The sequence below is a fragment of the Natrix helvetica genome (assembly GCF_964273705.1).
Source record: "Natrix helvetica genome assembly, chromosome: 9".
Lineage (NCBI taxonomy): Eukaryota > Metazoa > Chordata > Lepidosauria > Squamata > Natricidae > Natrix > Natrix helvetica.
The window spans coordinates 3600486-3618874 of NC_138560.1; the positions used below are offsets into that span (position 1 = coordinate 3600486).

The 18389-nt window shown below is 45.6% G+C and overlaps 1 protein-coding gene across 1 annotated transcript; it reads right to left on the minus strand.

The window, feature by feature from the left end:
• Positions 1 to 1760: 1760 nt before the first annotated feature.
• NKPD1 (NTPase KAP family P-loop domain containing 1) lies at positions 1761 to 17744 on the minus strand (the record flags this gene model as incomplete). The annotated part of the gene is given in 5 exon segments (XM_081961652.1): positions 1761 to 3415; positions 4359 to 4490; positions 8507 to 8692; positions 8695 to 8729; positions 17503 to 17744. Coding segments are annotated over 5 exon segments (2250 nt in total).
• Positions 17745 to 18389: the final 645 nt, after the last annotated feature.

Genomic DNA, 18389 nt, shown 5'->3' on the forward strand with positions numbered 1-18389 from the left:
CATTTCCCACCCACCCCCACAGCAACAACCTTGTGAGGTAGGTTTGAGCTGAGTCCTTCCCCAGTGCCGATCCCTCCCACCCTCCATCAATTGTGAATTAATATTTCTGTTCAGCAGCTTTTGCCGTTTTGCAGTATTGCGATGCGTCTTTTTCTGGCTCGTAAAATATCAAAAATATAATCAAAATACATTTTTTTAAAAAACCTTTGGACAACCCTGTCGGTTCATAAATATAATACTTAATCTGAGAGCAGCCTTTAGAGGTAATCCTTGACTTACGTCCATAGCGGGCACTAGGATTTCCATTATTAAGCATGGCAGTTTTTTCAGTGAGTCATGCTCTATTTTGTAATTTTTTTCCTGCCACGATTATTAAGCGAATCGCTTAAGTGAACTATTAAGTGAAACTAGGGATGGGCTGTTGGGGGTTCGCAGGGGTTCAGACGAACCCCTAGCTAAGTTTCCGTGCAGTTCGCAGAACCCCCAAATCCTACTCCTGGCTGGCCCTGCCCACCCCTCCCATCTCCTCCCAAGAGTCCCCGCGCAGCCCATTTTGAATAGTTAAGTGCAGGGCACGCACGGAAGCTCAGGGTGGGCAAAAATGGGCCCATTTCTAGCCTCTGGAGGGTCTCTGGAGCCATTTTCGCCCTCCCAGAGGCTCAAGGAAAGTCTCAGGAGCTTGGGGAGGGTAAAAACACCCCCCCTGCCGCAGTGCAGGCGGCCACGCCCCCCCAGCAACCAGGCAGTAGAACCCCTTGCTAAACTTTTTGAAGCCCATCTCGGAATGAAACATGTGGAGGCTAATGGAATCCAGCTTTCTCCATTGTCAAAAGCTGGAAAAGTCATGGACGGCCATCATGTGACACCGGGATGATCACATGACCAGGGGGATGCCACGATCATAAATGCAAGGAAAGGGTTGTCAATCACTTTTTCACTGTTATTGTAACTTCAAATGGTGTTTAAATGCATTGTTGTAAGTCAAGGACTATCTATACTCCTGTAGGTGGGCAACTATGACCCCTTTTATGCAGGGGTGAAATCCAGCAGGTTCTGGAAAAACGGTAGCGGAAATTTTGAGTAGTTTGGAGAACCGGCAAATGCCACCTCTGACTGGCCCCAGAATTCGGTGGGAATGGGGATTTTGCAGTGTCCTTCCCCTGCCACGCCCACCAAACCACACCACGCCCACCAAACCACACCACGCCCACCAAACCACACCACGCCCACCAAACCACACCACGTCCACCAAAACACACCACGCCCACCAAACCACACCACGCCCACCAAAACACACCATGCCCACCATGCCACTCCCACAGAACTGGTAGTAAAAAAAAAATTTGAATTTCACCACCGCTTTTATGCCCCAAAAGTGCTTTTCCAAAAGGCAACTGGATTTTTGGTCATTTTTTTCCTTTGAAAACTTTTCGTTTCTCATCCAAGAAGCTCCTTCTGTTCTTAAAGTAGTAGAACTGAAGAAGCTTCTTGGATGAGAAGCGAAACCTTTTTAAAGAAAAGAAAAAAACCAAGAAAGTCCTTTTGGAAAAGCTCCCTTGGATGATTGAAAATCTCCAGTTATTTACAGCCAATGGACTTCAATTCCCAGAATTCCTGAGGCAGGTGGCTGAGGAATTCTGGGAGTTGAAGTCCACAGGGGTTACAGGCTCCATAGTTGCGACTCCTGATCAATACGGCTTTTTGTCTTTCTTGTTCCCATCTTCCCAGTTAAGTTGTTTTCACCCCAGCATCCATGTTGCCTAAGCCCTCTTCTCTGAATCCGTTCCACCTTTCCTGTAGTTCTCCAGAGTAGCCAGAGCCTGCAGCTGTCCCATCTTATATCTTATGGAGTGGTCTAAATTCACAGTATACTTCAAGAATTTCTTCCCTTCTTGTACGGTGAAGGGAAAATCGCCGGACAAGAATTTCTCAAAAAGCTCAGGGTCGCCATCCAAGGCCATGATGTTCTCGAGTTCCTTGTGCTTGGAGAACAACTCAGGACACGTCTCCACGAAGACGTCCCACATCAATTCCTTCTCATAATCGTTGGGCGGTTGGACCTGCAGCTTGTCCTCCATGCATTGGAGAATCCAACTCAAGCGACATGGCCACTGGTTGGCCAACACTACCCAACTGGCCACTGCCCGGGGACAGAGGTTGTGCCTCAACAGGTGCTGTTGTGTCATCAGCCGGATGGTAATGGGGATGGTGTTGACGATTCTCCTCATCTGGATAATGCTATCTGGGACATAATGGTAGAGGCAATCGTGTTCGTTATGCAAGCAGTGGAAAGCTTCGTGGATGTATTGCACAGCCATAGCATCGATCTGGGGTTGATCTTCTTGAACCACTGCTTCTAAGTTCACCAGAGCTTCAGTCTTCCCTTTGGACTTGGTCACTCCCAACTCCATGTTCCTTGTGATGATGCCGTACATCAGGTCTTCCCGAGTCTGGAAGGCCTCGTGCAAACAACGCATCTTGGACTTGATGCCAATTTCTGGGATGGAGAAGGGAAGCGTCACGGTGCGGTTGAGGTACAGGTAGCCGTTGTCCGCCATTCCCTTCATGGTGCTGGCTTGCTCCAAGCAAGAAGTGATGACGCAGGGGTCAACCACCAGGATGAAGATGAAGGGGGCATTCCTGTCGGAAAGGAGCGTGTTGATGGCATTCAACACTCCGACCACCCGTTCGGGGTAGCACATATCCAAGCAGGTGATCTCAAAGACAATCCTCAACCGCCGACGTTCGAAGATTTCCATGTAGTAGATGAAGCTGGTGAGGACCTCAATCTCACTCTTCACGGCACTCATGAAGCCCAGGTGGCTGGTGAACTTCTCGTCACTGGTCATGCTCTCGATCTTCTTCTTCTGGCTGATGATCAAGTGCTTAATCACAGGACTGATGGCGATGACCAAGCCTGAGCCCGAAATGGCGGCAAAAGTGCTACCAAGGTACTTCAAGACTGTGCCGTCCCTTATCCCTGGCACGAGGAGGGCGGTAGTAGCCAGACCTGCGCCGGCTACCAAAATCACAATAAGGCCTGCCGCGGTGCAACACGTTTTCCTTTTAAGCCTCCACTCATCTTGGGTGAATCCTGAGGCGAATTGTGGACGGCTTCCCACCACGTGGTAGAAACTCAGGGGAAGAGGACCGAAGTGGTGGCGGATATGGTCACACAGGGTGGTGACCAACCCCGCCCACAATTTGTCGCTGCCTGCATATTCCCAAGCGCTGAATCTTATGAAGAGGAACTCAATGGTTTTCCTTCGGAGGTGCACCTCGGTGATGACCGGTTGGTAGAAGACGATATACCAGAGGAGGGTCAGGTAGTTCATTCCTTCAGGGACTCGGGACCTCTGGTGAGTCCTATTGTATTCGGCTTCTTCCCTTCGGATTGATTCTTTGAGCATGCATCCTGCAAAAGTTTGTTCAGAAATGGTCAACGGAAGATCTGCCAAGCTCTCAAAAGACCTTCTGTCTAGAGAAGGGAATATTTGTATCTCAGGGTTCAAATGTGGGGCCCTCGGTGCTCTCTGAGGTTGGTGGTTTTCTTGCAAATGTTTCATAACCCAATTAAGCAACTTCATCAGATGATGTTCCTGGTTGGGTCATGAAACATCTGCAGGAAAACCATCAAGCTCAGAGATCACCAAATACTCCACATCCCTCCTCCTTCGCTTTCTCCTCCATTCTCCTTCTCTCCCTTCTCCTTCCCCTCCTTCTCCTTCTCCTCCTCCACCTCCCTTTTCCATTTCCTCCTCCTCCCTTCTCCTTCTCCTCCTCCTCCTTCTCCCACTTCTCCTCCTGCTTCTCCTCCTCCTGCTCCATCTCCCTTCTACATCTCCTCCTCCCTCCTCCTTCTCCCCTTCTCCTCCTCTCTTCTCCTTCTTCTCCTTCCCCTCCTCCTTTATCTCCTGCTCCTGCTCCCCCTCCCTGCTCCATCTCCTCCTCCTCCCTCCTCCTCCTCCTTCTCCTTCTACTCCTATTCCCTCCTCCTCCTTCTCTTTCTCCTTCATCTCCTCTCTTCTCCTTCTTCTCTTCTTCCTTCTCCCATCCTCCTCCTCCTGCTTCTCCTCCCTTCTCCATCTCCTCCTCCTCCCTTCTCCTCCTATTCCCTCCTCCTCCTTCTCTTTCTCCTCCATCTCCCCCATCTCCTCCTCCTCCTCCTCCCTCCTCCTCTTCTTTCTAGGACTGATTATGTTACTTAGTGAGGCCTGTGATATAAGTTGTGTGACAGCATGATGATTCCTGCGAGGTCACTTCTCTCTTCCCAGAGACCCATGGATAGAAGGAGGACCTTCTACTAAGGGGGTCTACCTTCATGGATTCCCCACTGATTCTCTCAGTGTGGGACTGACCTGCAATCTGGTCCAGTAGGGAGTGAATGCGAGTCCCGCAGGGCGAATAAAAACCCACGGTGACCGGGGTGGAGGTATGGCACAACGTCTTTGATAAAGAGCAGCAATAAATGTCATCCTCAGTCATCACATCTGAGAGGAAAAGGGAAACAAAAGGAATGGAAAATAACCAGAGAGTCCACATATCAGGGTCATTCAGCATGGCACTGAGAAAAGTGACTTATGACCGGTCCTTGCACTTATGACCGTCGTAACATCCCCATGATCATGTGATCCAAATTCAGGCACTTGTCCAAAGGCGCGTCTTTATAAAGGTTGAAGCGTCCCAGCGCCATGAGACCTTTGCTAGTCAGCTTCTGGCAAAGTCAATGGGGGAAGCCGGGTTCACTTAACGACCACAGGATTCACTTCACAACAAAAATACTTGTAAAATAGGGTGCCACATGCCTTAGCAACCACCTTGCTTAGCAACAGGAATCCTGGTCCCTTGTCTGTTAATCTCTTCTTGCCTCAAGCAATGTTTCTCAATCTCAGTCAATTTATGAAGCGTGGACTTCAACTCCCAGAATTCCCCAGCCAGAATTCTTTAAGATGGATGGGCTTCCATTCCCAGCATGGCAGGGCTGGGGAATTCTGGGAGTTGAAGTCCACAAGCTGCCAAGACTCAGAAACACCATTAGCTTAAAGTATCACTATGGAAAAATCATCCCTGACAGGCCTTTTGTTCCCCAAAGACCTTCCAAAAAAAAAATATCATTTGAGAGTAATTAGGATAATTATCTTGTGTAACTCATCCTATTGTAGATGCCTCAGAGCAGGGCTGAGATTTCTCAGTGTTTTTCCCCCTCAGGTGTTTCTTGTGTGTGGAAGGAGCTGAGTCTTTATTTACTATCTTATTTTAGGGTTTAAAATGCCGTGGTTATTTCTGGTGCATTTTCTGTATGAAAAAAGAAATTGTATCAGTGTCCTCGAAGAGGTTTTCTTTCTAGGCTGTAGAAAATATGGTCTTGAGATTGAAAGGGGGTCCAGTCTTGTTTTTTTATCATGACATGGTCATGTAAGGTCAAAAAAGTCAAGATGGCGGCTGGGATGAGCAAACCTCAGCCCATTCGTTCCGTACTCAGAAACAGCAGTAGATTAATTGGATAGTGACTCTGCTCTATAAAATTTTGGGGTTAGCTCCTGCTTGTGTTCTGAATTTCTCCAGAATATGAAATTCATAGCCTAGGTGACCTTCTCACGCGAGAGAGCGATGTTTGAATCATCTACGCAAGCTGGGATTTTTGGAACAGTGTCCCCTCATCATGTGGACTCCCCAAATTCTATCCTTTCTAAATTTCCCCTCCTTGCATGTAGAAATGTAGCTCCGTGAGGAGCAGCTAGTTTGCCACTTGCAAGGAATATTTGGGTAGAGACGGGTGCGTCTCAGAAACCCCCACACTCGACCTGCAACCTGAAATTTTATCTCAAGTGTGGATAAATTCATCCTGTCCAATTTATAAACCTACTAGCCGATAACCTGGTATTTGCCCGGATATTTATTTATCCTAATTCTGTATTAGGTTGGAGCCCCTTTGTGGAGTACTGTGAAGCCGTTAACACGGCAACTCCACTGCGCTGTACAGTAGAAGCCATATTAAGGCAGTACAGTGGAAACCATTTTAAGTCACAACAGGCTCTATCTTAACAGAATGTACACCCTGAGGGGTTTTAGGGATGTCTTATCCCCAACAGCATTTGTTTCCAGAGGGTAAGTCACAGCCAAATTTGGTTGAAATTGCTGGAGGTGTTCCAGAGTTATGCTGGAACATACATCACACAGCCATTTTTATATAGATAGAAGAAGAAGATTAGAGATTATAGTGACGATGGTAGGGCAACTTTCAACTCTGTTTATATTTTGAAATAATCATTAATGGAAGCGTAAAAGGAAGGGAAAGTCCCTAAATCATTAAAGACTTGACTCAGCACAGATTTTTATTTTGTTTTCACCCATTTAACAAATGTGTCTCATTAAGGTGAGATTTACTCAGGGTTAATTCAGGATGACATTCACAATTCCTTTGCAAATAAATGTGCGAGCTCGAGGGCCTAGCGGGGAACTGATTCTGCACCAAATTAAATACCAGTAGCCTTCCATTTACAACCGTAATAGAGCTCATTACGGGACCAGCCTGATTTTACAATCTTTTTTATGGTGCTCGTTAAGCAAAACCTATAATTTTCTTCTCTTGTGCCAGCATTTTCATTTCATTAGATTTTGAACTAAGGAACCATGTTTCTGATTACCTGAAATCTAAGAAGCTCATGACTTTTAAGTTCCCTTCTTACTGAAAATAAATGTTTTTTTTTAAAAAATGGATTAGATTTATATGAATATACGTGGGTATATACAAAATTTTCTTTATTTTGTCACATTCCTGTGTAAATTGGAGGTGGTGGTGACCCTTTGAGAGCTGTACGCAATGAAATTTCATTTTAATATATGCCAACCAGTGTATATTCAAAGTGACAATAAAGTTATTTATTCTAAAGAGCCAAATGCAAGCCGTACCATTAACTTTGCTTTTTAAAAAAAGTTCTTCTGGAATAGGGGTTTCCCCCCCTCCCCAGAAAATTAAAAGCCTATTATCTCAAAAAACAAAACAAAAAACTGAGTCCAAAAAGGTTTTAGGGAATTGTTGAGCAAGTCAAATTGGTTATAATTTAGAGTTTAGATCTGTGATGGCAAACCTATAGCACATGTGCCCAAAGTGGCACGCGGAGCCATGTCGCTTGGCACACGTGGCTTCACCCGTTCCACTTCTGGATTTCTGGCACACATGCGTGTGCAACGATCAGCTGGGTTTCGTGTCTGCGGCAGTGCCGGAAACTGGAAGAGTAATTGTCTTGTGCCACGTGCAAAATGTCAAATATAGGTAATGTATACAAATAAGAGACTTTCTTTCTTTTATTTCATTTTTGTTATCATCATGTGGGGCTGCATTACTTGGTGGCCAAGGTCACATGCAGGCAGCAAACCACAAGTTGCACAGACCTAGTTTAGATATCGCAAGAATAAAGAGATGCAAAAATCTGCAAAGCATTACTCAACAATTAGAGGGACAATAACAGGTTGCTGATTATTCGGCCCCCAATAAAAACTGGAAAAACTATGTCATTGAACAAAACCTAGCAATTTAAGAGTCACTGAACTGGTTGCTTGCAAAGCCGGCAAGGGAAGACATAATGAAGAACGGAAGAGAAAACATTTAACATATTATGCTAATAAAGAAAATAACTACTGTGCATGTAATCCAGTTTTAAAAGAATACGTTAATTACCTCCCCACGTACAGGAACTCTTGCAGGTGTTAGAACTGTTAGTAAGATTTGCTGAAAATTAAATGCATGCTAAAGGGGTTATTTAGGGAACAGTTCTAACGTTTGCAACCAACGAGCATACGTTCGTTTCAAAGCACTCATCAGGCAGTCCTTGACTTACAACAATCTGTTTGGCAAGTATTCAGAGTTACGACAGCGCTGAAAAGAAAACTGGACTTACAACCGGTCCTCACATTTATGACTGTTGCAGCATCCCCACAGTCAGGTGACCAAATTCAGGTGCTTGGCAATTGGTATGGATTCACAACAGATGAAGCACCCCGAGGTTATGGGATGCTCATTTGCAGCCTGGGCCTCTAGTCGTGCTTTTTTGACGGCCCCTTAAATCAAATTTTAATACACTACTAGTCTTGGACTTATGACCTACATTGGGACCTGAACTATCGTTGCTAAGCAAGGCAGTTGTTTAGTGAGTCGCACCTGATTTTGTGACATATTTTGCCCACGGGTGTGAACGAATCGCTACAGTTGTTCAATGAATCACACGGTTCTTAAGTGAATCCAACTTCTCTCCATTTGCTTTGCCTGTCAGAAACTAGCTGGGAAGGATAGACATGCCGAGTGCCCCAATTTTGATCAATTGTTACAACAGTTGTAAGTGCGAGGACATATTACAGGGCCATTGGAACTTCCAACAGTTGCTTCGAACAGTTGTAACTTGAGGGTTACCTCGACTACATTTAATTTTTGGAAGAAGTGGGTTTAAATCCTTGCTGCCGTCCATTTGCCTAAATCCAGTTGGTGTGAATTAGATGCTGTGCCTACCTTTATCGTGGTACTCGGCGTGGCTAAAAGGGGTCTCCCGGCTCGAGCACAGGCATCCTGTTTCATGGCCGTTCTCCGCATGGTGCAATCTGGCGACTTCCTCGTCATAGTAACTCATCAGCTCTGGAGTTGGTGGACTATCAACTGCACTTCCCAGGGAGATTGGAGCCTGCCAGAAGGAAATAAGCAGGCAGGTGGTTCAACCTGGTTACCTGGTAAGCTTCTAATGAGAATGGAGGAACAAAATACGGATATCGAGCCACATCTGGTTATTTATGCATTTTATTTTTGTAATTGGTTTGTCAAACACGTGCAAGATAACAGGTATAAGTATAAACATGGACAGGAAGAAAGGAAATAAGTATGAATAAATGGGGACAGTAGGACAGGGAAGGTAGGAACGCTGATGGGCTTATGCACGCCCCCCTTTACGGACCTCTTAGGAATGGGGTGAGGTCCACAGTTAAAGGCTGAAGCTGTAGGGGTTTGAGGACATAACAACGGAGTCAGGTAGAGCATTCCAGGTGTTGACCCCTCTGTTGCAGAAGCCGTATTTCCTGCAATTTGGAGTTGGGAGCAGTTTACCTTATTGTTTGCCCGTGTACTATTGAGGTTGAAACTGAAGCAGCAACAGGGTTTTTCTCTCTGACTTTTTCTTGTTTCCAGGCTTCATATTAGAAAAACTGGGTCCATTGAGTGAGTGAGTGAGTGAGAGAGAGAGAGAGAGAGAGAGAGAGGGAGAGGGAATGAAAGAAGGGAGGGAGAGAAGAAAGAAAGAAAGAGGGAGGGAGAGAAAGAAATGAGGGAGGGAGGAGAGAGAGAAAGAAATGAGGGAGGGAGAGACAGAAGGAAAGGGAGGGAGAAAGAGAGAAAGAAAGAAAGGGAGAAAGAGAGAAAGAGAAAGAAAGAGGGATGGAGAGAAAGAAATGAGGGAGGGAAAGAGAGAGAGAGGAAAAGAAAGAAAGAAAGAGAAAAAGAACAAAGAAAGAAAGAAAGAAAGAGAGGAAGGAAGGAAGGAAGGAAGGAAGGAAGGAAGGAAGGAAGGAAGGAAGGAAGGAGAGGTAATTTTGGTTCCTGAAGCTCCAGATTCCACTAACCTTCACAGCTGGCCCCAAGTTCTCTTTAAACGTGGGGAAAAAAGACCAACAAAACTAAAAGGTGTGGCTAATCAGGAACTCCTTTCGAACCAGGCTTACCATACCAAGGATGCTAATTGGGATGACCAAATATTTCAGCCACTGTATTGAGAAAGAGGATGACCTTAGAAGGGATCAGATGCAGATGTTGAACTGTGGGAAACAGGGTTAATTCTGATGATGTTTTATCAAAAAACAAATTTGATTCCTCCCTCCCCTTTTCTGTTCTTTAGTGGCATTCTCTTCCAGTGACAGGAAAAGTCTATTTATACTTTGCTTGCTTTAGGACAAAAATCGGGGCCAGATTTTCCATTTCTAAGTGAGAGATGTGCTAAATTTTATGACCTGTTTATCGCCGTTACTTCTATGCCAAAAACAGCTAATTATTTCTCGGTGACTTAAATTCTTCTACAAATAACCTCCCTTTAAGATGAAGATGTTGATGAGTGGGTTGGAAGAGCTGAAGAAATGTAACTGGGTTGTTTGGGGCTCATTTAAGTCCCAGCCATTCATTCACTGAGGTTTAAATCAAATCTTTGGGAAAATATAATTATTTTCTGTCGGCCTGTCCATATTTGAATAAATGGCCAAATGGTGAACAATCTATATGGATATTTATACAGAAAAGAGTTCCACCATATTTCAGGGACTGAAAGTACAACCAATTTTGGAAGGCGTACAACAGTCTTTCTCAGCCATGGTTATTTTAAGATGTGTGGACTCCTAGGAGTAGCTGGGGAATTCTGGGAGTTGAAGTCCACACAGAATAGAATAACAGATTTAGAAGGGAACTTGGAGATCCTCTAGTCCAACCCTCTGCTCAAGCAGGAGAACCTACACCATTTCAGACAAATGTTTATCCAGTCTCTTCTTTAAAACTTCCAGTGTTGAAGCATTCACAACTTCTGGAGGCAAGTTGTTCCACTGATTAATTATTCCAACTGTCAGGAAACTTCTCCTTAGTTCTAGGTTGCTTCTCTCCTTGATTAGTTTCCACCCATTGCTTCTTGTCCTGACCTCAGGTGCTTTGGAGAATAGTTTGACTCTCCCTTCTTTGGGGCAACCCCTGAGATATTGGAACAATGCTATCATGTCTCCCCTAGTCCTTCTTTCTATTAAACTAGACATACCCATTCCTGCAACCGTTCTTCATATGTTTTGGCCTCCAGTCCCCTAATCATCTTTGTTGCTCTTCTCTGCACTCTTTCCAGAGTCTCCACATCTTTTCTACATCGTGGCAACCAAAACTGAATGCAGTATTCCAAGTGTGGCCTCACCAAGGCATTATAAAGTGGCATTAACCCTTCACCTGATCTTGATTCTATCCCTCTGTTTATGCAGCCCAGATCAAAGCACATGGCTGGGGAATTATGGAAGTTCAAGTCCACACTTCTTAAAGTGGCCAAGGTTGAGAAACTGTTATCTAGATTAAGATTATTATGCCAGCACATTAAGATTTTTAATCCTTGAACTCTGCTTTACAAATCCCAGTGGGCGGGTCACCCATTTAGCAAAGGCAGGGCATCCATGGACGTCAAAGGGTCTCTTCCACTGAATGTTTGCAGAAGACCAGTATTAAACATTTCCCTTTTCTTTCAAGAAATAGTACATTGAAGGATTGGAGATTTTGCTCAGGATTGGATGCTTTCTTGAGGTTTACTTTTGCTCCAAATGCTTCTGCGGTGCCTTGGGGGGGAGGGGGGATGTGTGTGTGTGTGAAAGCATGCTGGCTGGGGAATTCTGGGAGTTGAGGTCCACCCAACTTAACTTGGCCAAGGTTGAGAAACACTGCCCTAACACATTCCTTCCAATTAGTTAGAGAGATTAGATCGAGAAATGCTGCGTTGGTGGCTACCCTTGGGGTTAGGTTGAAGCCGCTTCAGTCTGATCCAGAAGTTCCCTACGTATGCGCTACTCAGAGGAGGAGAGCCTCTGTGTAATTGAGGGCTGTAAGGAGGCCTCTGCAGCGCCTTGTGATGTCAATGGGTGAAGATATAATTGCCACCTTAAAGTGTCAGGTAAATAAGATCTTCAAGGGATGACCTCGAACCAAGCTCAGTGACTAAGACTGAAGAGGTGGCGTTGGAGAAGATTCCCAACCTAAACGTGATCAAATCTTCCAGATATTGATTAAGGAGGCATTTCCTGTATTACCTCTTTCTATAAACCCAGCCTGAAAAGAAGCTGGATTGACAAATCAGCCATAAGTATAAGTACCGTGTTTCCCCGAAAATAAGACAGGGTCTAATTTTCTTCCCCCCTCCCGAAATAAGCGCTTGGCCTTATTTTTGGGGAGGTTCCAATTATTTTTGAGGTGCAGGAGACGGCGAGCATGGTCACCTCAGGACTCCTGCTGTGTTGCAATATTTGGGGGGGGGGGTTATTTTCCCGCATGTGCTCAAAAGCCCGTCTGGGTTTATCATCCGGGGAGGTCTTATTTTCAGGGAAACAGGGTAGTCCTCGAGTTACGACCACTACGAGTCCAACATTGAGTTTGCTCAGCGAGGCACTCGTTAAGTGAGTTTTGCCCCACCAGTTGCCAAGCGTCTGAATTTTGATCACGGGGAATGCTGCAGTGGTTGTAAGTGTGAAAAAAGGTCAAAAGTCACTTTTTCCAGTGCCGTTGTAACTGTGAACGATCAGTAAATGAACCGTTGTAAGTCGAGGAGTACCCGTAAGAGCGTAGCAACATGAGTACGTGTGAATGCTTGACTATCAGGGATCTTACAAAGCATTTCAACCTTTGACGGATGTTGCCAATCACTGGCAAGAGTTTTGATGTCGCCACCATCATGGCTGCTGCATCTGGATTTCATTTCGTTTTATAACCGATCCTCTGGACATCCCTGGCAGATGCAGAGAAGGTGAAGCTTCTCCATCCTTCCACTTTTAGCCTGGGGAAATGTCACCTGCTGAATTTGATATTATTATTATTATTTTTTGCAAACTGATTAGGAGATGAGATGAGAATTGGTTTTTTTTCAGAGCCAGCCCTGTTCAGCCTCTTTACCTGCTCTAAAAGAAGGAAGGAAGCTCACTATAAATAACCCCGAATATATAAATATTTCCAAACAGGGAGTTGGTTCAAAGTCTTGGCTATTTTTGATTCTCTGACTTCTGCCTTTTTTTTTCTCTTTCAGCCAGAACAATGTGGCTTTGTAGCTGCTTGGTATAAATCTTGATCATTTCATTTCAGCTTTCTTCTTGGATGCTCCCAACCCTGTTGACTAAACCTTCAGATCTCTTACTCATCGTTTATGGAATAAACCACCAGGACGTGACTTTGCACGGTTCATGACGTTTCTCTCTCTCTCACAAGAGCTGTGTTCGTATAACCCTAATTTGTTACTAAAGGCTAATGTCACCTCGTTTGGGTGAAGGAACATCTGCAAGAAAACAACCAAGCTCAGAAAGCACCAAGGAGTCCTCAGTTCAACCCTGAGCTACCAATAATTCTCCTTTATTGGTCCCATAAGCCTCCAAAGCGAAATCTAGGAATTTCACCATCTAGCAATCTGTGTGAATCAACCTTGTATCCACTTATTATTTCCGATATTTCAAAATTCCTTATACAAGATAGTAATAGCAAACGGATTACACTCATTTCTTTCCTTGTATTATTAGTATTTCTTAAGCCGATCATTCGTGTCCATACAAGCTTGGCTGTTTTGAAAAGGAAGAAACAAATTGTGGATAGTTTCTTTTCAAAGGTTTGAACGTTTGTGATCATTTTTATGAGGTTCCCATTGTTAAAGTAAAGGTTTTCCTCGCACATATGTGCTAGTCTTTCCCGACTCTAGGGGGCGGTGTGCTCATCCCTGTTTCAAAGCCGAAGAGCCAGTGCTGTCCAAAAACATCTCTGTGGTCATGTGGCCGGCATGACTAAACCTCAAAGGCATACAGTACGCTGTTATCTTCCCACCAAAGGTGGTTCCTATTTTTCTATTTGCATTTTTTACGTGCTTTTGAACGGCTAGGAATCTGGGACAAGTAACAGGAGCTCACTCAGTTATGCGGCGCTAGGGATTCGAACCGCCGAACCGCCGACCTTTCTGATCAACAAGCTCCCCATTGTTAGATAATGGCTAAATATCAGTCACCTTTAGCTCAGGTTTTTATGTACAATTAAGCCTGGTTTTCCAAGAGCGAAGCAAACAGACTACAAATATTCCTTCTACTTTACATTTTACACCGACCAATACAGATAATATTGATTTATGACCACTATTATCCATTGCAAAGCGTCCCATTTTATGACCTTTCTCCCCACCTTTGTTAAGCGAATCCCTGCCATTGTTAAGTTAGTGACACAGTTGTTAAGTGACTCTGGATTCCCCGTTGACATTGTTTGTCAGAAGGTCGCAGAAGAGGATCGCATGACCCCGGGACGCTGAGACCGTCATAAATAGGAGTCGGTTGCCAAGCGTCTGAATTGTCATCAGGGGGATGCTGCAATGGTCGTAAGTGTGAAAAACGGTCATAAAAGGTCACACTTTCTTCAGTGCAATTGTAACTTCAAATGGTCACTGAATAAGCTATTGCAAGCTTTTGGTGAGTCATTGAATCAACCTGATAGGATAGGGCTTTTGTTAGCAAAAAAAAAAATATGCAGCATTTTTTTCCTGCCTCATCAGTCAACATCCGAGAGAGATAAAAGAGAAGATCTAAAGACTGCTGGTGCCAGGATGGTCAAAAGCCCCTTGGCTGGGAATGATGGGGATTGAGGTCTGGCACGCCCAGAGGTTGGAGAAAGTCCTTGTGTCCTGCAGTGTCTCAGTTCTCCCTTTTTAACAGGTGGGGAGGAAGAAATAACATTGGAAACTGCACCATCCCAAATGTCCACCCCCCCACTTCAATATCCTTCTAGGTGCAGAATTGGGGGAGGAGACCCCCCCCCCAACTCTCAGACCCTCTTTTTTCATTCATTCATTCAGCCAGCACAAGCCCCTTGCCCTCTCTGAGGTCCGGCCCATTTCTCCAACTTCTCCTTCACCGTAAAAAGAGACTCACCCTAGATCACATGAGACAGCCGAGTCCCCAGGAGCTCTAAAGATCTCCTCTCGTTTCTCTCTCACACATGGGTACCCAAAGCATCCACTTGGTTGAGCCGGCAGGATTTCACAGGTCTTGGGAAGGCACCGGTCCTCAAGATTCTTCTCCTCGCAGGCAGGACCTTCTGATGCGTCCCTCCTCCAGAGAACCTCGGTCTTTCCAGGCTGTGGATTGCGGCAGCTCCTTCAATCTCCCTCAACCTGTTTTTTTGGGCCCAGATTGCGAAAGGTAGCAAGGAGTAGCTTTTGCCATTCACACCTCCACCTTGCCAGCGGAGAAGGCGCACGGCAGGCCAGACTGCGGGAAGCAAACCTAGCCAAACCCTGGAATTATTTTGGATGTGGGTGTCCTTTTTTAATATATATATATATATATATAAAGAAACACCTTGTAGGTTAGCGATGGTGAACCTTTTCAGCACCGAGGGCCCAAACCGGAATGTGCCTGCAGGCATGTGCCTGTGCATGCGCCAGAGTGCTGGAAATCTGAAGACTGTCTGGCTGGCGCATGCCTGCCTGTTTTGGGGCCATTTTTCAGGGTGTTTTCAGGCCATTTTTTGGAGCTGTTTTCAACAGGCTGCATCCTAACACTATCCCACTAATGGACACGATCACTGTCAAAATACTGTGATTTGATACTCTAGATCAGTGTTTCTCAATCTTGGCGACTTGAAGTCCTGTGGACTTCAACTCCCAGAATTCCCCAGCTGGCTGGGGGATTCTGGGAGTTGAAGTCCAGAGGACTTCAAGTCACCAAGGTTGAGAAACACTGCTCTAGATACAATTCATTCCTTTTCGTTTTAGCGGCCCAGGCGACCCAGAGTTATGCTGGAACACACACAGACGCAGACACACCAAGGGGTCTTAAGGGTGTCTTACCCCCCACCCTCCTCCCCAGCATTTGTTTCCAGAGAGTAAGTCCTCTGTGTACCAAGTTGACATCAAATGAACTCTTTGTCCTTTCTCTGCCCACTCTGATGCCACCTTTTTTTTGAGGGGGGGGGAGTGTAGCTTCTCACAGGCTGGGCCAAAAGCCCGACGTGGCTTTCTCCCTCCTCAAATGTGTCGCACACACCCCAAATCTAAATCCTGTTGAAAGCCGTGGGAATTCCTTTATGAATCAGCATTGGATTCTGGTAAAGACGGTTGCATTGTTTCCTGAGAAAAATGGGCACGCGTTCAAGGAAGACTCGGCGTTTCAGCCAGCTTCAACCTGAGGCCTTCTTGCCAGAAGAAAGACCTTGGAGGATTTGCAATCGGCCGTACTTCTCAGGTAGGTTTCTGCCACCTACTGGTCTTGGTGATCTCTTGGTGATTTCTATGAGCCAGGTCATGTCACAGCTTCCGATTTTGCACTAGTTAGAATAGAATAACAGAGTCGGAAGGGACCTTGGAGGTCTTCTAGTTCAACCCCCTGCTTAGGCAAGAAATCCTACACCACTTCAGACAAATGGTTATCCAACATCTTCTTAAAGACTTCCAGTGTTGGGGCATTCACAATTTCTGGAGGGCAAGCTGTTCCACTGATTAATTGTTCTCACTGTCAGGAAATTTCTCCTTAATTCCAGGTTGCTTCTCTCCTTGATTAGTTTCCACCCATTGCATCTTGTCCTGCCTTCAGGGGCTTTGGAGAATAGTCTGACTCCCTCTTCTTTGAGGCAACCCCGGAGATATTGGAAGACTGCTATCAATTCTTTGAGTCTTTCTACGCTTTGGTTGGTGTCAGCTTTGATGGTGACATGTTCTTTGATGTCCTTTTACTGCTAACTCTTGCCAACATAATTGCTTTCTCCATGTCCCTGCATGACACGGCCGAAAAGCCGAGTCAAAATCCACCCATCTTAAAGCTCGTAGCCTGCTGATTAGGGAATTCTGGGAGTTGAAGTCCACCCATCTTAAAGCTCGTAGCCTGCTGATTAGGGAATTCTGGGAGTCGAAGTCCACCCATCTTATAATAATAATAATAATAATAATAATAATAATAATAATAATAATAATAATAATAATAATAATAATAATAATAAATTTGGATTTATTAGCCGCTCCCTTTCCAGGCAGGACTCGGGGCGGCGTACACTAGGACATCTTAAAGTTCGTAGCCTGCTGATTAGGGAATTCTGGGAGTCGAAGTCCACCCATTTTAAAGCTCGTAGCCTGCTCATTAGGGAATTCTGGGAGTCGAAGTCCACCCATCTTAAAGTTCGTAGCCTGCTGATTAGGGAATTCTGGGAGTCGAAGTCCACCCATTTTAAAGCTCGTAGCCTGCTGATTAGGGAATTCTGGGAGTCGAAGTCCACCCATCTTAAAGTTCGTAGCCTGCTGATTAGGGAATTCTGGGAGTCGAAGTCCACCCATCTTAAAGCTCGTAGCCTGCTGATTAGGGAATTCTGGGAGTCGAAGTCCACCCATCTTAAAGTTCGTAGCCTGCTGATTAGGGAATTCCGGGAGTCGAAGTCCACCCATCTTATATGCATACTGGCCGGGGAATCCTTTTACCTGTAGACTTGCCAATTCCCTTTGGGGAAAGCTAATTCCTATACCTGTCCAAGCTTAGTCCATAAATAGAAAAACGGAGAGGGACGATCTCCTTGCAGGGAAAAATACTGCTGGGGCCACACAAAATTCCCAGGAATAACTTGGGCTCCTTCTTCCCACGGAGTTAGCAACCCCATTTTTTTGCTGTGGACTTGATGGCCAAACCAGGTATCCTCCCCTGCGGAACCAGAAACCCCACCTGTCCGATGGGGACGAGCGAAATACCTGCAGCTGAAAACAAGGAAACTTCCCAACTACCTTATTTCTATCTCACTCCAGGTCCTGAAAGGTGCTGGCCATGTGGGGAGCCGGGGAAGGGTCTGCCTCGTGGAAGACCACGAAAGCTGGAAAGAGATGGGCGAAGGGCACCCTCGACTCCTCCCGCCAAGCTCTCCGTGGGTCTCTCCAGGAGGAAGGCTGAAACTCAATGCGTGGCCCCCGCGGGTCAAAGGTTGCAAAGGTGCCTACCTTTCTGCTGGCTTCCACCGGATCATGCTCGTCTCCCTTCGTCGACATGTGGGCTTGGCTGGTACAACCTCCCTGGGCATCAGTGAGGCTCAACCTGTGTCTTCTTCATCTGTGGACTTCAAGGCACCTGTGGAGGCTTCAATTATCTCTTCCTTTTGATCCCTCCCATCCATGGCTTCCTTGCAACCCCCCCCCCTTTTCTTTTGATTTTTCTGAATGGCAGAGGAATGCCGTGACTAAGCCTTGGAGCAGCACAAAATGTGGGACCTTCGCCAATCAAAATAATTATTAGTGGTGAAGCGGAAAATCAAGCCGGACAAGGGACAGTGGCAGATGCTAAGAGAAAGGAAATTAAACACACCTTTCCTTCTTCTCCACATGAGTTATGGCACAGGCATTCATTCCATGGTGTTTATATTTCTATGGTAGTTTAGTGACCGTTCAAAGTTACAACGGCAGTGAAGGAAAGCCGCCGTTTTCCCCCACAATCTTTTTCACAGCATCCTGGCGATCTGGTGATCAAAATTCAGGCGCTTGGCAACTGGCATGCACTTATGACGGTTGCAGTCAGGTGACCCCCCCCCCCTTGGTGACCTCCTGATCAGCAAAATCAATGGGGAAGCCAGGTTCGCTTAACAGCCATATTACTCGCTTAACAACGGCAGTGATTCACTTAACAGCTGGGGCATTCGG